This window comes from Lynx rufus, unplaced genomic scaffold (assembly GCF_022079265.1).
Source record: "Lynx rufus isolate CCGP_SWC_20201006 ecotype Redwood Valley unplaced genomic scaffold, mLynRuf1.p SCAF_15, whole genome shotgun sequence".
Lineage (NCBI taxonomy): Eukaryota > Metazoa > Chordata > Mammalia > Carnivora > Felidae > Lynx > Lynx rufus.
This window is the reverse complement of record NW_025814829.1, coordinates 61,892,686-61,913,257: the sequence shown is the minus strand read 5'-3', so window position 1 is coordinate 61,913,257 and position 20,572 is coordinate 61,892,686. Positions and strand designations below refer to the sequence as shown.

Here is a 20,572-nt window from a genome sequence, read left to right as displayed (position 1 = left end):
AAAGTCCTCATATGAGTGAAGTCATAGGATTTTTGTCTTTCTCTGACTAATTTCACTTAGCATAATACCCTCCAGTTCCATCCACGTAGTTGCAAATGGTGAGATTTGCAAAATCATTCTTTTTGATTGCTGAGCAATACTCCATTGTCTATATATCCCACCTCTTCTTTCTCCATTCATCCATCGATGGACATTTGGGCTCTTTCCATACTTTGGCTCTTGTCGATAGGGCTGCTATAAACATGGGGGTGCATGTGTCCCTTCGAAACAGCATACCCGTATCCCTTGGATAAATACCCAGTAGTGCAATTGCTGGGTCGTAGGGTAGTTGTTCTCTTTTTAGCTTTTTGAGGAACCTCCATTCTGTTTTCCAGAGCGGCCGCACCAGCTCGCATTCCCAGGTCCTCCCAATGTTCTAATAAGATATTTGTGAACTAAGGATATCTTTATCACGTAGGCTGAGTCAACCACACAGGACACCGTTAGACAACGATCGCTCTAAGCCACTAACTGGTGTTCGTGTCGTGCGTTTTGTTTTTGTTTTTGTTTTCGTTTGCACAACACAAGATGGCTGCCGAGAGAGCATAGCTCAAAATTCTGCTAACTCCTCGAGGCCAACGCCATGAGTGAGGAAAATGCTGGAGAACCCTTCCAGTTCCCACAGGAAAACGGGACTGGAGAGGAGCTGACGTATAAAACATTAACAAAAGTAAATCACCACAGAAGCACACGGTCACCTCAAATCGCTTCATCTCAGTGTAGGTCAAGGTGAAGGAGGACGCGCCTCACGGAGCTGTCCTCCGCAAAGCAAGAGAACGTTCCTCCGAGGGGGCCGTGTTCACAGATGCCGGCGAAGCCAGTAACCCACCTGGGGCTCCAAGGAGGACAGAGACGTGTCAGACGCTGTGGACGGCACCCAGCCTTGCAGGGCAGGTGCTGAGATCACAAGAGTCCGATGCTACGTCTTCCCTGAAAACACAAACAGTTGGGGGCGCCTGGGTGGCTCAGTCGGTGAAGCGCCCGACTTCAGCTCGGGTCACCATCTCACGGTTCGTGGGTTCGAGCCCCGCGTCGGGCCCTGTGCCGACGGCTCGGAGCCCGGAGCCTGCTTCGGATTCTGTGTCTCCCTCTCTCCCTGCCCCTAACCCACTTGCACTCTGTCTCTCTCTCTCAAAAATAAATAAACATTAAAAAATAATAACAAAAGCACGGAGACAGGATCCAGGGGCTCTCTAAGGACTTTGGAAACCAGGGGCTAGTTGCTGCTAGGATAAGATCCTATCCTGTTCAGTAAATCCTGTTATTACTGTTCAGTAAAACCTCAGTCATGAGACCCTTCACGTGCACATCCGGGGACCATAAGCTCGGAAAGGATTGCTAGCATGTATCTGGGCGGCAGAGATAAAGGAAGTTTCCAGAGGAACGTGTAGGTGGTAAAGCAGACATACGGGACCCCGGACATGGGGCTAACGTGAAGCTACAGCTGCCTCTTGCCCTGAGCAAAGCGTCGTCATCGAGACAGCTGGGGCCCTGGAGGAGGGTCACTCTGTCTGTCTCAAGGACTGTCAGTGGGGTGTAGACAGTGAGGAAATTCACGTTTTTCTTCTGCCTTCGCTTCCCACATCACTAGTGCTTGGGGGTACCCCGGAATCCCAAACTGTCCCCCTGAAGGGACTTGGTGAACTTATGGTCGCCAGGGGATGGCAGGAGGCCAGGGACGGCCTGGCAGAAAGCCCTCCCGTCGGTGAGCCGGCCGTCCGCCCGGCACACGCAGCCGGGCCTCTGAGACCTCACCCACGGGCTGTCCTCAGAGGGTCCGCCGGAGGCCTCGGGCAGAGAGGGGAGGGCGCGGGGCGCGAGCCGGCTCGTCGTACTCAGACCCGGGGTCCCCTCGCCCACGTGGGAATGACCTTGCTTGGTCCGGCCACGGGCTCGGGAGGGCCTCGTGGTGAGTTTGGCTTTCTGTCGGTGAGACCGGAGTGGTTTTCAAATGTTGTGGCTCCGGCGGTCCGCGCGCCAAATGTGACGAACCCCGGGTGACATCCCCGAGCGCCTCTACTGGCTCTGCTCCCGCGGCGGGGACGCTCTGCTTCCGTTTCTCTCCCGCAGAGAGCGGTTTCCCGTCCACGCGGGGCGGGGGGCGGGGGGGACACAGGGGCAGGAGGCGCCAGTGGACGGCCCTCGGGGGCGGCCTGCACTGCCATCTGCACCGCTCGGGAACCTTCCAGAACCTTGTTGTAGGGAGCACACGAAACCGAAAGCGAAGGGGCTGGAAAGTCTTCCGCTGTTTGTTAGGCACCTGAAGAACTTCAGAGAGAACAACATGTGACCCCTTTGTTTTGTTTCAAGTTTTTAAACAGGAAGAACAAAACAAGGGCTTGACGCGCAAGAGAATCGCGGGGCTCTCCGGGGCCTGCAGGCACCCCCTTCCCCCCCGGGGCTCCCTCCACGAGGGGGCCCGGAGCCTGGGAGCCCGGCCTGCACCTGCCCGCGGGCCCGGCCTCCGACGGCTGCGAGGGTCCGAGAGCCCAGCCCGGCGCCGACCCGGTGGCCTTTCGGGGACGCTCCGTGTGCTCTTTGTAAGCACCACAGAAGGTCAACTGGCGCAGAAGACGGGGAGCCGGGCCGGGGGGCGGCCCCGAGGTTGTCCGGGCCTCCGCCTGACCTCACTTCCTGGAGGGCAAGGTCGTTGCCGCCCGTGCACGTGAGCAGGAAGCGGGCAGGCCCCCCGTTGTGCCCGGAGGTTCGTGAAAGAAGAAACAGACGTGTCAGAACCTCTGTGGTTTGGTTAATGTCGCAACATGGAAACCGGGAAGCTGATCTTGGGGGCGCCGGGGGGCCACCTCGGCGGCTGGAGGCTCTGCCCTCCACGGGTCCTGGCGGCCAGCCAGGCGGGAACGCTTGGAAACGTGCCCAACATGTCATCGTGTGGTCAGAAAGGGTCAGAACAGAGTCTACCAGGATGATATTTTAAAAAAAATTAGCTTGATCGTCCCTAAAAACTAACAGCCCCTCCCTAACTTTGCCAGAGTCAGTGGGTGACAGGAGGTGGGGACGCGTTGACGCCCTTGGGTGGGGTCACAGGGCGTCCCAGCGGGCAGAGGCAACCTGCCTTTTTAAATTTTTATTTTTAACGTTTATTCATTTTTGAGAAACAGAGAGAGACAGAGCGTGAGCAGGGGAGGGGCAGAGAGAGAGGGAGACACAGAATCGGAAGCAGGTTCCAGGTTCTGAGCTGTCAGCCCAGAGCCCGATGCGGGACTTGAACCCACGAACCGTGAGATCGTGACCTGAGCTGAAGTCAGATGCCCAACCGACTGACCCCCCCCCCCCGCGTGCCCCCAAACCTGCCTTTTTAAGGCCGTGAATGGGCTTGGCCTTGAAAGCCTGTCCGGCGTCAGCAAGCGCCACCAGGGGCTGCGAGCGCTAAGGCGCCGGCGGAAAGGGCCGCCCGCAGGCGGCCGGGAAACTGTCTTTGCTGGAAAACCTCGCGACGCGAGGCCAGTGCAGGGGGAGGCGCCAGGTCAGGGCAGAAGTGCAGAGGCTCCGTGCGACGAACCACCCTGTGACGGTCACACCCGAGGGGCCCCGACGCACAGGCGGGGTGCACCTCACTGGCTCCGGGGTTCGGAGAGAACACGACGCAGCAGGTGACGGAGACCCGAGGAGCCCAGGAGCGGCCGCGCCACACTCCGCACGTCACCTGCCACACGCTTCCCCCCCCCCCCGAGTTCTCGTTGTCCCAAAGGATTGGACGCCACCGGTGAAACTTCCGCGGGCACCCCCAGCTGACTGCGGTGCTCCTGTGTCCCTGGTGCCCCTGGCGGGCTGCGAACCCCTGTCCAGAGGGTGGCGCCCCGGGAGGGGGACTCAGAGGTACTTTGATTTTAATTAGCACCGGGGACTTAAATACCCAGGTCCGGGGCAGGAAGGTGGCCCGGGAAAGTCCCAGGCTGTCAGGGGCTGCGGGGCGCGGGTACCCAGCTGCCTGGGTGTGGCCGGAAGCCCCTCCCAGTTCGGCCGGCGTGGCTCCGCCCCGGGTCCCAGAACAAGGACACCTGCGTGCAGCCGCGCGGGAAGCCACCGCTGCAAACGCGCACAGGCCCAGAGCGGCAGGAAGGCACCGGCGCTTTGCTCGGGGTGAAGGGAGCATCTGGGGGCAGGGGAACACGTCTGCAGGGACCCCGAGTCCCCAGACTTTGGGTCTCGGCGGAAGGGACCTCCTCGGGGGTCTCTGGAGAGAGCCGGACGGCGCCCCACGGCCCTTGCTGTCCCCCAGGGGCCCCCGCCCGGCTGATCGCAGCCACAGGCTCTCGGGGCGCTCTTGCCTCGGGAGGGCATCCTGCCAAGAAGCTCCTGGAGCCCCGGGAAAGGCCCCTTCCCAGGGGAGGGACTCATCCTGTAAATTAAAGGGCTCATTTCAAAGACACTTTTAACAATCCCAAGGGTTGTTGCCAGGAAGAAAATGATAGAGTTGGCACCCTGAGGGACGGCTCGCTGGGCCCGGTGCAGGAGCCCGCGCTGGGGGCTGTAGCCCTGAGGACGCTAGGGAAGGGGACGCGGGGCTCACGGACGGACGGCGGACAAACGTCCACTCGTGCAGGACAGGGTCTACTGGGCACCCGTGGTGTGCAGGCCCGGGGCTGCCGCCTGGCCATGGCCTAGTGGGACAGACAGACGGGGCTGGCACCCGGACAGCGTGGGGCATTCCAGTGGGACCCAGCAGGTCGGGGAGGGGCCGTTTCCACGAGCAGCACCCCCTTGGAGATTTCCCTGCCGCGGCTTCGCAAGGACCTGGGGGGTGGGCTCCCTCCCTTCGTTTCTTTTTTCAACCGTTTTTAATGTTTATTTTTGAGAGAGAGAGAGAGGGAGGGAGAGAACGAGCGGGGGAGGGGCAGAGAGAGGGAGCCACAGAATCGGAGGCAGGCTCCAGGCGCCCAGCCGTCCGCACAGAGCCCGACGCGGGGCTCGAACCCACAAACGGTGAGATCGTGACCTGAGCCGAGGTCCAGGTCGGACGCTCAACGGGTTGAGCCCCCCAGGCGCCCCCCTCCCGTCTGATTTCAGCTCTCTCTCCAGCAGCTCAGCGGTTCTGAGCCCCCATCAACCCAGGTTACAAAGATCTCTCCTGGGAATGTTTTCTCCTGGGGACTGAGGCCAAAGAAAACGCTCCCCCCAAAGAAGAGGATGTCCTTACTCCTCCCTCCTCCCCCCACCCCTCCCCCACCCCTCCCCTCATCCCTCCCCACCCTTCCCCTCCCTCCCTACCTCTCCCCACCCTACCCGTCCCCCCACCCTCCCCTTCCCCCCACCCCTCCCCACCTACGCCTCTCTCCCTCCCCCTCCCCCCTCCCCTCCCCATCCTACCCCACCCCACCTACCCCTCCCTGCCTACACCTCCCTCTCGCCTGAGTCCTGAGTCGCTGAATCCCAGGCTGCCTACCTGTCTCCACCTACCCCTCCCTCTCTACCCCATCCCCCCACCCCTCCCCACCTACTCCTCCCCACCTACCCCTCCCTCTCGCCCGAGTCGCGGCATCCCAGGCTGCCTACGCCTGCGGTGCAGACTAGAGAAAATGACAAATAAAACAGGTCCCTCCCGGGTCGGACACAGCCCCACCCACGGCCCAGGCCTGAAGCTTGGTCGTCCACGGTGCCCCTGGCAGGATTCGGGCCTCGGGGACCCGGGGTGGACACCCAGCACAGCAGCCCCGAGACCGGGCTGACCCCCTGGGACCCCTCCCCAGGGAGACGCCTGCTGACGGTGCCCTCGTGGATGGAAACAGTTACCACTGAACCCGCTCATCGGCTGCTTTATCTGTAGAACCTCAGCGGCGGGTGAGGGAACATCCCCGTTTTCGTGGCGCTCTGCAGCGTTCAGCGCGTCCACGCGGTGTGTCCCGTGAGCCTCACCGACAACCATGGGGGAAGGGGCAACTACCCACCCCCTTTCACCGGTTTTCTCCCCTGAAAGCGTGAGGTCCTGTCCTGTGTCCGCGTCCCATCTTCCACAGTGGTGCACAAGGCCCTTCCGAGTCTGCCCGCCCCCCAGCCCCTCACTGGCCTCATCCTCCCCCCGGGCCCCTCTTCCCCTCCGCTTACTCAGCCCCAGCCACCCCGGCCTCCTTGCCGTTGCCTTCCACCCCAGGGCCTTTGCACATCCTGCCTTCTCCGCTAGAACACTTCTGGACGCTCTGTGGCTCTCTCCCTCTCTTCTTCAGGTCTTGCCCCCACGTCACCATCTCGGCAAGGCCCTTCCTGACCACTCTATTGAAAGATACAGCCCACGACCAAGCCCACGCTTCCTTTCCTTTTCTCCATGGCACCTTCCATCAAACACATATCCCTCGCTCCTTTTACCTCCTTGAGTGTTTTAGGACTAGAAGGTCCTGCAGGGTGGGCGGGTGCCCGCTTCCCCATCCCCAGGACGACGCCCAGGGCCACGGCAGGTGCTCCCTCGATACCGGGGGAAGGAACGGCTGCTCAGCCTCCCCTCTGCAGCCTACGCCTCTGGGCGGCTGGCTGTCCTTTCTCCACAGCACACGGCGGCTGTGGTGTAACCAGACGCCCTTGAACGGCAGCACGGAGAAGGGACAGTCTCCGATCGGGCAGTGGTGGCCATCGGCAGCCAAGCCCCTGCGGTCCGGTTACCTCCTTCTGCGGCAGCTCAGTAATTTACCCCCTGGGCACCTCTTCATCACTGAGACTCCCCTTTGTTCTGGGAGCAGCATCTCCTGGAGCCTTTATTCAGATTACTTTTTAAGTGTCCGAGAAAGTGCCTGTGAGACACCCTCAGGCTTCACTTTGTCCTCACCTGTCGGCCTTGGGGGGGGGGGACCAGAGACCAGGTAGGAAAGCAGGACACCGGGGGCCGGAGGAGTCCCAGGCGTGCGCCCGCCATGCAGAGCCCCCTCCAGGGTCCAGGAGCAGCGGCTCCCAGCACACGATGCTGGCGCCCGTTACAGGGGTGTGTGCACCGCCTGGCCCCGCCGCCGAGGACACGGTCTGGCCCAGCCCCAGCCGGCGGGTCCTCGCAGAGATGCTAGGGGCAGGGGGTGGGGGTGGGGGGGGCACAAGGCCGCCGCCGAGGTGATGCGTTTGCTCCACTGAGGCCCTGATTTCCTTAATCGCCACGACAGAAATGAGCTTCTCACCTGCTTGGTGGCCGGGGCGTCATTCACAGCCCCCAAAGGCGGAAGCGAGCGGGGCACCCACGGACAGGTGAACGGATGAACGACACGGGGTTGGATGGAATAGTAGTAAGTCTCTTTTTTTTTTAATGTTTATATTTATTTTTGAGAGAGACAGAGCGTGAGCAGGGGAGGGGCAGAGAGCGAGGGAGACACAGAATCCGAAGGAGGCTCCAGGCTCACGAGCTGTCAGCACAGAGCCCGACGCGGGGCTCGAACCCATGAACCGTGAGATCGTGACCTGGGCCAACCGCTCAACCGACTGAGCTCAACCGACTGAGCACCCCCAGGCGCCCCGAATTGTATTCAGTGTTAAAAAATAAGGAAATCCTGCCACCCTGCCACCACATGGGCAAACAGAAGGACCGTTATGTCAAGTGCAATGCGCCAGTCACCAGAAGACGAATTCTGCGTGATTCCACGTGCACCTAGAATGGCCAAATTCAGAGAAACAGAGAGCAGAGTGGTAGGGGCCTGAGGCCGGGGGGCACGGCTGGGGGGTTGCAGTTTAATGAAGGCACGGTCTAAGTTTGAGAACACGGAATGTTCTGGAGACGGATGGCGGTGATGGCCGCGCAGCACTGAACGTGCGTAATGCCACCGAAGCGAACGCCCAGACGCGGTTAAAACGGTAAATTCCAGGCACGTTGTACCGCCACAGCAAGTTTTTCACATCTACGCTCAGCGCGGAGATGCGTGTGTGTTTGGGTGGATTTCATCCGCAGGACCCACCGGCTGGGGCAACTTTCGGTGCTTACTCGGGGGAAGGGGCAAGAGCGGCAGGTCCCAAGACCGAGTTCCTGCGTTGAGACTCCCGCAGCTCATCTGGCAGCCACGTGGCTTCTGGAAAGTCAGTGGCTCTAGGCAACACGTTCTCCTCGTTGGTAAAGTGGGGACAACGATCACGCCTACCCCGCGTGGCTCGCTATCAAGGTCAGAAGGGGTAATGCAGGAGGCACTCGGTGCAGCTCCCGACGCGCAGCAAAGCCTCCAGCGCTGCCCTCGGGGACGTGGACGACCCGGTCCCTGCCCCTGCCCACTAGCGGTAACGATACATCAAGGTTAGACCGTGAACATATCCACAGGCGGGAGACGGGAGACCACGACAAGAACACAACTAAATAAAAGCGGTCATTCTTGAGGGGGCGCCTGGGGGCTCTGTCGGTTAAGCGTCCGACTCTTGATCTCAGCTCAGGTCTTGATCTCAGGGTCGTGAGTTCAAGCCCCGCGTTGGGCTCCATGGCGGGGCGTGAAGTGTCCGTGACAAAAATTCTTTTTTTTTAATGTTTAATTCTGGAAAAAGATTGCGGTCATCCTTGAAAAAGGACGTGGCTCACATCAACCGAGGACACCCTTAGGTGAGGACCATGCCTGAGGTTGGCCAGGGAGGGGTCCCCCATGGTCACCCCCAAGGACCACTTCCTGGTCACCCCAGAGAAACTTCTCGTGGGAGACTCTGGTCACTCAGATCTTAGCTGAAACGCTGTCTCCTAAGAGACTTTTCCCCTCACCTGACCTACAGTAGCCCTTCCGGTACTCTTGAGGCCTTTACCATTACTTTCTTCGGGAGTACCTGAGGGTATTCGATATTATCTTGTTCACCATCGGCCTTCCCCCTCCCCAGGGTGGAGACTCCCCAAGGGCAAGGGCTCCTCTGTCTGACCAGCACGTGGCAGGTGCTCAAGGTGCCTGCGTGAGTGACGAGGCCCAGGCATCTGCATTTTGAGTTCCCACAGTGATCCAGAAGTGCACCTGGGTTAGGGGCCCGAGGCCCAGCGAATCCAGCCTGTCACCTACCTGACATTCCCCAGCTTGTGATTCAAGTACCGGTGACTCAGCCGGAGCGATGGAGACGTCAGCGGGACCGCCTGCTCCTGCTGGCCCTCCCACACAACCCACCCTTACAGCGAATCCCAGGAGACCAGAGCCTGCGCACCAACTGCCCCGCAGTCCACAGGAAATTACAAGAGGTCTTTAAGCAAAAGAGTGACCCAGATTATTCTTTTTTTATTCAAGGGACCTAGAATAGCCAAAAAACAAAACAAAACAAACAAAAAACAAACAAACCCAAAAAAACAAAAAAAAAAAAAGAAAGGAAAAAGTCCCGGAAAAGAACAAAGATGGAGGGTTCACACTTTTTATTTCAAAACTTACCCTCTTGTAGTAATCAAGACTGTGGTACCAGCACAAGGGTAGACATATAGGTCAATGGGATGGGATTAAGTCCGGAAATACACCCTCACATTTACAGTCATCTGATCTTTGACAAGGGAGCCAATACAAATCAATAGGGCCAGAAGAATCCTTGTAACAAATGGTGTTGGGACAATTGGATATCCACATGCAGAAGAAAGAAATTAGATCCCTACCTCACACCATATACAAAAATTAGCTCAGAATGGATCAAAGACCTAACTGTAGAGATAAAATGACAAATCTTAGAGGAAAAATATAGACATAAGTTTGAGATTGATTAGGCAATGGTTTCTTAGATATGATACCAAAAGCATAAACAATCAAAGAAAAATATAGCTACTTTGGACTTCATCAGAATTGAAAACTTTTGTACCTTCTAAAGGACTTTAAAGAACACTATCAAGAAAGACAGAATACAACCCATAGAATTGAGAAAAAAGTTTGCAAATCATGTATCTACTAACAGACATGTTTTAAAAATACATGAAGAACTCTTACAATTCAATGATAAAAAGATAAATAATCCAATTTTAAAATAGGCAGGGGTGCATGAGTGGCTCAGTCGGTTGAGTGTCCAACTTCGGCTCAGGTCATGATCTCGCAGTTTGTGAGTTTGAGCCCCACGCTGGGCTGTATGTTGACAGCTTGAAGCCTGGAGCCTGCTTCAGATTCTGTGTCTCCCTCTCTCTGTCCCTTCCCCGCTCATGCTCTGTCTCTCTCTGTCTCTCAAAAATGAATAAATGTTAAAAAAGATTTTTAAAAAAATGGGCAAAAGATCTGAATAGACATTTCTCCAAAGAAGATATACAAATGGTCAATAAGCCCACGGAAAAATACGCACATCATTAGCATCAGGAAGATGCAAATCAAAATCATACCACTTCATACCCACTAAGTATATAGTAAAAAAGACAGACAGACAGACAGACAGACAGAAAGACAAAGAGAGAGACAGAGAAATAGTAAGTGTTGACAAGGATGTGGAGAAAACGGAACCCTCATACTCCACTGGGAGGATTATAAAATGGTGCAGCCACCTCGGGAAATAGTTCCTCAAAAAGTTAGACACCGAGGTACCATATGACGGCTAGGTATATAGAGAAATGAAAACATACGCCCTTACAAACACTTGTACGCAAACTTCATAGGCAGCATTATTCATAGTTGCCAAAAGGTAGAAACAACTCATTTGGTGTTCAGCCCATCATCTGGGGAACGGGTAAATGAGATGTGGTATAACCATCCACCCTGCAGAATATCATTGGCCCTAAAGAGGAATGCTAACATGGTATAGTATGGATAAGCCTTGCAAACATCACGCTAAGTGAAAGAAGCCAGTCACAAAAGAGCACCCAGTGTATGATTCCATGAATATAAAATGTCCAGCATAAGCAAATCCATACAGACAGAAAGTCGATTTGTGGTTGCCTAGGGCTGGGGACAGAGGCAGAAATGGAAAGTGACTGTCGGTGGCCCGGGGCTTCTTTTGGGGAGGACAGAAATGTTCTGAAGTTGGTTGTGGTGGTGGCTGACACTGCGAATACACTACAAACCACTGATTATCCATTTTCAACAAATGAATCACACGGTATGTGGATTATATCTCAATAAAGCTGTTGCATTTTTAAAAGTTTTTAAAATGTTTTTTATAAAGCTTTTTTTAAAGTTTATTTATTTTGAGAGAGAGAGAGAGAGAGAATGAGCAGGGGAGGGGCAAAGAGAGGGGGACAGAGGATCCGAAGGGGGCAGTGAGCCTGACATGGGGCTCGAACCCACGTACCGTGAGATCATGACCTGAGCTGAAGTCGGAAACTCAACCGACTGAGCCGCGCCGGTGCCCCAAGCTGTGGCATTTTTGCAAGGTGTTCTGCAAGGTGTTTTTGCAGCTGCATTTTGCAGCTGGACTGGAACAGGAGAGCACGGGGGTGACAGGACAGGAAGGGGGCTGCTGGGGGAGTTCAGGGTGGCGCCCAAGGATCCTGTCACTGACGGAGCTTGGACGTGGAGGGGGGTGTGGCTCCTTCTTCGTGTCACCTGTGCGGCCACATCCCGTGGAGGTGGGAGTGGATACTCCCGTGGAGTATCTCTTTTATTTATTCTTTCCCCAGAGATCTGTTAAGACGGGCACGGTTTATGTGCTGTGAAACTGAGGCTCAGAGGGGTCCAGGGACCTGCGGGGTCACACAGGATTGGCGGAACTGGGGTCCGAGCCAGGTGGCCCCACCCCAAAGCCTGCGTTCCTCCTTGTTCCTTCTGGGCCAGGCGACGGGCAGCAGAGGACACCACTTTCCGAGAAGGAGGGACGAGGGCTGGGGGTCGAGGAGCGAGTTGGGCTTGGAGCAGGAGGAACTTGAGAGGCCTCCGGAACGGCCAGTAGGTATTCCATGTGGCCACGGGTTACGTGAAACAGGAGGCCTAAGGGACAGACGTCCGTGTCATCGAATACACCTGTTCTCCCTGGGAGTGACCATCACACGGAAGTGCTACTTGGGATGAAGACCTGAGACCCGCCCTCCCCACCCCCCACCCCATACTTGGGGAGGGAAGAGGAAGAGGAACCAAGGAAGGAGGTAGAGAAAAATCCAGAAGTCAAAGGAAAGGCGGGAAGGGTGAAAGGAGAGAAGGTGCCAGATCTCAGCCCTCCTGGAGGGTGGAGACTGACAGAGGCCACGGCCACCAGGGTCCGCGTGGAGGGACACGGCCAGACGGCAGGTGGGTGGGAGAGGGGCACGGAGACATCTGTGTAAAAACCACCGAAGGAGATCCCTTTAAAGGCGCCTGGTCGTGAACGGAGGAGAGGATCCTAAGAAGAATCACGGATTCTGCCTCCAGGGGTCAAGCCTCCGCTGGGGTCTGCGGGCTCCCGGGTCACCCTTCCCTGCAGGGGGGGTGCAGACACTCCCTCCCCGCCCCCGCCTCTCAGCCCAGAGCAGGGGCAGTGTTGGCAGGTCTGGCTTTCCTGCTTTGGGAGCATAGGACAGATTTCAGTGATAAAGGACAGTTCGCAGACGTTCGGGAACCGCAGAGACTCTCTATCGTGATACAATAATTTAAAGCATTCCGAAGTTTGGATTCTGCTCCGATTGCCCCCTGCCCACAACCCCTCCTCGTCGAGCTTGAGGAAACTCTGGCTTAATGCCAAAGTGGCAACGGCCGCCCCAGCAGCCACCTGCGGCCCCGGGCCCCAACCGGCCGCACCTGCCCTTGACCTCTCCCGGCTCCAAGCCTCAGCCGCCACCCGCCTATGTGCCAAACGCCGCTCTCTCGAGTCACACCCTCTAGGCAAGCGCAGGCTGAGTGAACAGCACCCCACCCCGTGCTTCTGGGTCAAGGTCCCCAAGGCCCCCTCACGTCACTGTTACCCCAACAAGGGCCCGCCCAGGCTTCTAGTTCCAAGGCAAACCTGGGAGCCCCGCACTGCCGATCAAGCATCTGCTGGGTGTGACAGACAGCCGTGGTTCCTGCACCTGCCAGCAGGCCAGCACCTTGGCCCCGGCCCGGGGTCACTTCACCTGCCCCTCTAGTCACCCCTCTCTGCTCTGGGCTGGCTTGGGTGCCCCCCGCCCACACCAGCCAGCAGGGGTGGGATTGCCTGGTGGTGCCCCCCATCCCACGGGCCGCTGTTCCTCCCAGCCCCCTCCCGGGTCCCCTGGTGTCTGCAGGGGGGAGGGGGGACTGTCTGGAGGGCAGACGGGGCAGGGGGCGGGGCCCAAGCCCACAGGGACCGGAGGGCGCTGCATTCAAGCACAGGAAAACCCAATTGGCCAAAAATACATGAAACAATCCCCTAAAAACAAACTCCCTTAGGCAAGCCTCCTTTGTGGCTCGGTAGCCCCGCCCCTGCCCAAAGCGGTGCAGGTGCCCTGGGGTCTCTCGGGGAGCGCAGTCCCCCCACCAGCATCCTGCTCCCCGGCGGACCCCGACCCTGCGTCCCCCCCTCCACCCCCGCCGGTTCAGAAACAGCCTGGTGGGCCCCTGGGGGGAGGGGACCCGGAACCGAACAGGACAGGCCGGCGGGGTCTGGCCTGGCCGGAGGAGCGGGGCTGACTCAGTGGGAGCCCGGCGCCCACCCCAGCTAAGGCGGTCAGGCTGGGGGCCCAGCCCCCACAGGAAGGGCAGATAAGATCCCGTGACCAGCACTGGCTGCCTGAGGCGCCGGGTGCTGGGTCGAGAAAGAGTCTGAGGATGTAATTCTGCCCGGCAAGAAGGATCTCCCGGTGCCCAGGGGCGGGAGGAGGTGGAGACTCGAGGACCACAGATTTTCCCTCTAAATTAAAACGTCTGTTTCCATTGAGCTGACAGTAAATAAAGCTTGACCACTGGGGTTTCTCCTTTGCTGAAAGTTGTTAAAAAAAAACAAAAACAGGGGCGCCTGGGTGGCGCAGTCGGTAAAGCGTCCGACTTCAGCCAGGTCACGATCTCGCGGTCCGGGAGTTCGAGCCCCGCGTCGGGCTCTGGGCTGATGGCTCGGAGCCTGGAGCCTGTTTCCGATTCTGTGTCTCCCTCTCTCTCTGCCCCTCCCCCGTTCATGCTCTGTCTCTCTCTGTCCCAAAAATAAATAAAAAACGTTGAAAAAAAATTAAAAAAAAAAAACAAAAACAAAAACAAAGACTTCATCTTGGGATTTGCCCACATGAGAAAATTCTGAGCAACTCTCGGTTCCCCTTCTTAAGGACGGGACTGGAGCCCTGTCTGGGCATTTATCCAGAGGCCCCCACCCGCAAGCCCACTGTGCGTCCTGCAGGAGGACGGACCCAAGGCGTGGCCGCACAGGTGCTGCGGTCCTGAGGCCGCCTGGGCCGCAGGTGCAGAGAAGAGGGCAGAGCGGGGGGCAGGGGCGCTGGGGGTGGGGGGCCAGGGGACGCACAGCCTGGCAGGGAGCTGGCGGGAGGCCTGGGCTGGGGCAGCAAGAGGGGTTCTGTGTCCCTGTCGCCTCCGCCGTGCTCCCAAGAGAGCGGGAGTGAGGCTCCCCGGGGTGGCCTGGGAATCTGATGGCCCGGGAGCTGAAGACGGAAGGTGACGCACGAGTGCGGTGGCTCAGGGCACAGGGGGGCCAGGGTGGGACGGGAAGTAAAATCGGAAAGAGGGACCTGACCCCACCGGCTCAGCCCAGGCTTTGGAGGAGGAAATAGAAGCCTCATCTTTTTCTGGGTGAGCAAAGCGGGTGTGGCCGGATCCTCCTGCCCCGTGTCAAGATTGGGGGCGGGGGCAGGGCCCCCCGGGGTTGTGGTCTGGCCCCCCAAGCCTGACGCATCCTCCCCCTGGAAACAGGTGTTCTCCTCCAGAGTCTCTGGCTGCAGGTGTGCGGTGCCCGATGGCCCTGGAACCGCGCGGGGGACGAGTGAAGTCAGGGGAAGGGCCCCCTCACCGCCACCCCCCCCAACCCCCTGCCGCTATGCCGGCAATGTCACAGGGTGGTTACACAGTCAGGTCAGTGACAGAGACCCGAACTTTTACCCACCAAAAGGCGATTCATCGGAAAGAGGACGAGGTGGCAGGAGCACGGTGTCCGGGCGTTGGGACGCCAGCAGAGCACCCCCCCACCCCCCGCTCATCTGCGCTTCCTCCCCATCCCCCCCCCCGCCCCCGCAGTCGTAATCAGAGCCTTTAACATCATCGGCACCCTGTTGAGCACTCGCCAAGCACAGAACTGACAATGTTACCCGGTTTCGTCGTCATGGCAACCCCGTGCGGTATAAGCATGATTGTCACCACCTCCGTTCTGCAGATGTGGGACCGAGGCACAGAGAGGTTGAGTAGCTCACCGAAGGCCACAGAGCCAGGACACGGAGGGCCAGATTCTCGCACACCGCTCTCCTGTGCCGCCTCCGTCACGAGCTGGACGGGACGCCCCCCAAATGTGCCTCCTGCCCTTGCCGAGTCCCTTCCCCGTGACCTCAGAAGTCGGCAGGGAGGACAGGCAGGAAGAAGGGGGCAGGGCCGCTGTGAGGCACCTGGGCAGGTTACCGTCTCTACGGCAACGCCACACGTTTCCTGGGCTCAGCTGCACCACAGCCCCCAGAGGAAAAGGAGACCCAGCAAGAGAGGACAGGCCTGGGGCCTCGGTCACCTCGGCCGGGGCCTCGCCGGCACAGGGGCTGCGGGCCTGTCGGTGCACAGAAGTCACAGAAGCTCCAACTTCTCGCCAGGCCTTTCTGCTCAAGTCCCGTGTCCACTTCTCCAAGTCCTGACCCTCGAAGCCACCAGAAGAGGCCGTGGGGCAAGGTCCTCGTGGCTCCCACGTAAACCGCCTGCACGGGTGCCGCCCTCCCTGCGGCCGCCACCCACTTCCTGTCTCAGTTCTCTGGGTGCAGCCATCGCAGGGCAGGGGCAGGGCCGGCCGGGAAGTTCCCCTTCCCCCGGGGAGCCAGTGCCGGGGTGGGGGTGGGGGCAGCAGCTTCTCCAAGACCATGCACCTGTTCCCAGGCTCCTTCCAGAAACACACAGAACTAAACACCTGGCCCCTCGCTGTGGCCCCGTGCTCCTCGATGAGGCCCTGAGAGGCCCCCGGAGTAGGTTTGGCCAGGGGATCCCCGGGGGGCTTGCTGGCTCTGCCCCCTAAGACTGTGAGTGGAACCCCCTGCAATGTGTGCAGAAACCTCTAGAAGGAGGAGTGACGAAGGCAGACTCAGAGAGGGCTTCTTTAAAACCGTGAGTCCCCCCCTAAGTTAGGGGCGGGGCCCAGAAACTGCTTTCTCACGAGCTCGCGCCAAGACCCAAGACCATACGACCGCAGGCCCTTTGCACTTGTTCCACGAGAGCCCTTGTGCCCCCGCTTTCCCCCAGACCGGCGCCGCGCTCCCTCCGTCTCACCCGTCTCTGCTGAACATTCCTCAGAGGTCTTTCCTGACCGCCTGGTCTAACAGACAAACTAGTCGTTTTGCAGAATCGGCACGTCCTGAGCCACGTTCGGGAAACACACTAAGAAAGATTTCGTTGTTAGCCTGAAACTCGGATGTAACTGGGTGCCCTGTATTTTCATTTGCTAAATCTGTGGTTCCTGGGGGGGGGGGTCTGCACCCCCAGCCCCTGAGACAGGAGGCCGTTTGCAAGCTGGAGTTTTCAGGGGCGGCAGGCGGGGGCGCCTGTCACCTGCCCCCACCCACCAGAGACAAGGCAAGTGGCCTGGGGCGGGCCTGGGCACCTGCAGAGGGGGCATAGGGATTTGGGGGCCAAGACCGGACCTAGGCTCTTTCTTCTCTCGTCTGCCCACCCCAGGTGGTCACACACGTCAGCGTGGGTCACGGCAGGTCGGTCACCTGCTCCACGCGGGACCCGGGGACCCCTGCCCGAGGAAGCTGGCTCCATGGGGCCAACTCAGAAATGGCCAACTCCCACCCTGGACGCCAGGAACTATGGCAACTTGGGGTTGGGGTGAGTCGAGGGTTGGTTTGTGCTGACGTCCTAGCCCCAGGGCTCTGGAATGTGACCTTAATTTGGAGACAGGATCTGTGAGCTGATAGAAAACATGTTGGTCTCCACCCCTGACTCCTGAAACCCTTGCCATTTCCTGGTTTATTTATTTTGAGAGATTGCACGCGAGTGAGGGAGGAGAGAGTCCCAAGCAGGCCCCTCCCTGTCGGCACAGAGCCCGACACGGGGCTCGAACCCACGGACCACAAGCTTGTGACCTGAGCCGAGGTCAAGAGTCAGGTGCTTAACCGACTGAGCCACCCAGGCGCCCCGACTGTCTCCTGTTCTAATGAGGCCACTCCCGATGGGCTCCTGGGTGGAGACGGTCACGGGAAAGACTAAGCGGTGATTCTCAGGAAGCGTGGGACTTCCAGAAGCCGCCCCCCCCGCCCCATTCTCTTGAGAAGGGAGAGGGACAGAAAATGGAGTTAATACTTGGTCACACCTACGTGATGAGGCCCCCATAGAACCCCACTAGTCGCGGGTTCCGAGAGCTTCTGGGGGCGCGGGGAGAGTGACACAGGCACCCGCGCCTGGAGCTCACACGGACCTCGCTCCCCGACTTCTGTGAGGCGCTCTCGCGGATCAATCCACCCTGGGGGAGGGATCATGGGAACTCCTGTTTGTAGCCAAACTGGCAGTCGTGGGTCACCTGGGGGGCTTACTACTTGCCGCTGGCGTCGGCCGTGGGGGGCGGTCTCGGGGCACCGAGCCCTTCACCTGTGGGCTCGACGCGATACCCGGGTGCACAGGGTCAGAACCGAGCTAAAGCACAGGACCCGGTTCGTGTCGCAGAATTGCTCGCTGGCGGGGAGAACGCCACACGTCTGGTGCGCCCAAGTGTCAGAAGCGACAGGTTCTGTGCGAGTAGGAAGGGAGACAGACGGGGAGGAAAAGATCTGGAGTTTTCCCTACAAAGGAGGCAGGCTGAACCGGAGTCTGACCTTAACACCGTCTTCAAGACGTCGTCAGGAGGCGGTGAGGTCAGGAGGGTGGGCCTGGTCCCGTATGACCTCACCCGAAGGGGGGACTTGGGCACAGACGCGTGTGGAGGGAAGACGGTGAGGACGCGGGCAGGAGACGGCGTCGCAGCTCACGGAGAGAGACCTGGACACATCCCCCCCCCCCCCCCCCCCCCCCCGGCGCCCAGACGAGCCAACCCGCCCACAGCTTGATCTGGACTTCTAGCGTCCACACGGTGAGGTCACGACACCGGGCTGGGGCGCCTGGGTGGCTCAGCCGGTTACGCGTCCGACTCCGGCTCGGGTCATGATCTCACAGTGCGTGGGTTCGAGCCCCGCGTGGGGCTCTGTGCTGACAGCTGGGCGGCCTGGAGCTCTGGGTTTCCACGGCTCCGTGACCTGGGGGAGCCCCGCTGGGGCGGCCTCCAGCCCCAGGAGCCTTCCTGGTTCTGGCTTGGGTGGCGGTGTGGACCCAGCTCTGCTCAGCCAGCGTCCGCATCTTGGACCCCAGCCTCCAGAGCCGCGAGGAATCCGTGTTCGTCGTTAAACCCCCCACCCCCCCGGCCCCCGCCCCTCCAGGCCAACGTACGGAGACGGATGCCAAATTTTAGTGACTGCCTGCTTGTGCCTGGGGACCCCGGGTCAGAGGAAAGTGGGGAGAGCGGAGGGGTGGTGGTCCTGGGGCCCTGTGCCCCCCAGACGGGCCGTCAGCGCCAGGAAGGGTCTCCTCACACCCACCCAGGTCCCTCCACGCCAGCCACACGTGTCCCTGCAGCCCCCAGCTGCCCCCGATGCTCCCCCACCGCTCTGGCCACGCAGGCTGGACGTGCTGCCGTTTGCTGGGGACTTCCCCCGAGGGGGGTGCCCAGGGACGGGTCAGGTGGGCTGGGGCCAGGACGGCTCCACAGACACCTTCTGTTTGATGCACCCTGAGGTCGCATTAGCCCTCTTGGACCCAGTGTGGACTGTGCGACCTTCCCGGCCGCACATTCCACCTCAGGCGCATCCACTGCAGACACCTTCGCCTCGGTTTCCCTAACTGTAAAATGGGGCGAGCACAGAGAGCACCTGCCCAGCCGGCTTGCGGAGGGAGGGGAGGCGAGGACGGCGGGCCGCCGCCAGGGGGCGCCCGAGCGCCACCGCCCCACGCTGTGACGGGTCCTGGCTGCACCTGTGACCCACAGCCCCGCAGCCCTGGGCCAGGAAAGCTGCTCCCAGCGACCCCTGAACCAGCTGCGCCTTCCCTGCACCCCACCTCCCTCCTGGAAGGCTGAGTGTGTCAGAGACCCGCCCCCAGATGTGCATCAAACCTCAGGCGCTGTGGCCGATGAGCAGGTGTGAAGGGTGCCTGGTGGGAATCGCGGGGACAGTGTGACCGGGCGTGATGCAGATTTGCTGAAAGAATGCATGTGACCCGCAGCCCGGTCACGGCCAAGAATACGGCAGAGCTGAGTCTGGCGCTTTCCCCAACAATCCCTTTGCTCCCCCGGCCTTGGTGACCCTCACGGACCCTGTCACCCCTCATGCCCGTTACCCTGCATGAGAGCTCCCAGAACAGGGTCCCTTCAGTGGAGAACGCTCCAGGGCCACCAAGACAGGCGGCCCAGGTGGTGAAGTAAAAGGGTCTGGGGAATGATGCCTGGGACACAGAAGCAGATATCTGAATTCCACTTCCTCCTCTTGGCAAGGAAATGGGGCCAAACCTCTTTCCGGTCAGGGCCCTTTCCTCTTAGTGGAGGATGAAGCCAAGGGCCCATCTAGCTTAGAACAGAGAAAAAGTCCTGTTTCCAAAGAATCTGCCCAGGTCTTGGCAACCAAGGGAGTATCAGGAGGACATGACCTATGACAGTCAATTTTACATATCAAGTTGACTAGGCCATAGGGTACCCAGACGTTTGGTCGAATGTTAGACTGGATGTGTCTGTGACGGTGTTTCTGGACGAGAGTAACATTTAAACCAGTAGCCCGAGCAAAGCAGATTGCCTTCCCTACGTGGGTGGGCCTCGCCCAATCAGTTGAAGCCTGACTAGCACAAAAAGGCTGAGGCCCCCAGAGTTAAGAGGAAAACCCTCTATCTTCATTGTTTTTAAGCTGGGGCATTAGCTTCTTCCTGTCTATAGACTTGAACTGAAACATCTACTCTTCTCGGGTCCCCAGCCTGCTGGCCTTCGGACTACAGCTGTATCATCACCCCTCCTGGGTCTCCAGCTTGCTGACTGCACACTTGGGACTTGTCGGCCTCTGTGATCACGTTATATATATATATATATATATATATATATATATATATATATGTGTGTGTGTGTGTATACATCATACATATACAATATTCCTTACATGTGTATGTGACATATATACGTCTATATATGATATTGCTGCTATGCGCATATACACACATCTAGTTCTATTTCTCTGGAGAGCCCTAATACGGTGTTCTAATCCAAAGAGCAACACGACACCGTCTTACTCTCCTCTGCCACAGTGGCAAAGACCAGTCCTTTGGGCACAGGGAGGAAATTGGCACGTGTGCAAATCTGTCGAGTCAACATATCCTCTTGGAGCCCGTCCTTGGAAACAGCTGCACGTGGTGGGGGCGTCTCACACGCGTTAACGACGTTCATGAGGACGCTGTGGTCCCCCCACCCGCCAGCACCCACGGCCTCCCTCGTCCAGGGGCTCCAACGCCTGGCCAATCAAACCAGCCTCCCGGCCACAAAGACTGGCCACGCCAGGCCAATTAGAGTAAATGAGTGAATGCAGGAACTGATTTTATTTTTATTTTTTTAAAGAGAGCTTGCTTCCTCTTCTGAG

General features: G+C 58.8%; 1 protein-coding gene across 1 annotated transcript; it reads right to left on the bottom strand.

The window, feature by feature from the left end:
* Positions 1-11,146: 11,146 nt before the first annotated feature.
* Positions 11,147-15,798, bottom strand: LOC124509886 (uncharacterized). Its single transcript, XM_047076478.1, has 2 exons — positions 15,152-15,798; positions 11,147-11,801 (listed from the first exon to the last, which is right to left on the bottom strand). Exons 1-2 carry the CDS (start codon positions 15,796-15,798, stop codon positions 11,540-11,542), a joined length of 909 nt encoding a protein of 302 aa, XP_046932434.1. The 3' UTR covers positions 11,147-11,539.
* Positions 15,799-20,572: the final 4,774 nt, after the last annotated feature.

Excerpts from the sequence above, each read along its gene's own strand:
- LOC124509886 (XM_047076478.1), bottom strand. The coding sequence starts at position 15,798 with ATGGTCTTGGAGAAGCTGCTGCCCCCACCCCCACCCCGGCACTGGCTC. Across the intron at positions 11,802-15,151 it reads TCCTGGCTCTGTGGCCTTCG|GCCTCCTGTTTCACGTAACC; the intron begins GTGAGCTACTCA and ends TCTGTCCCTTAG.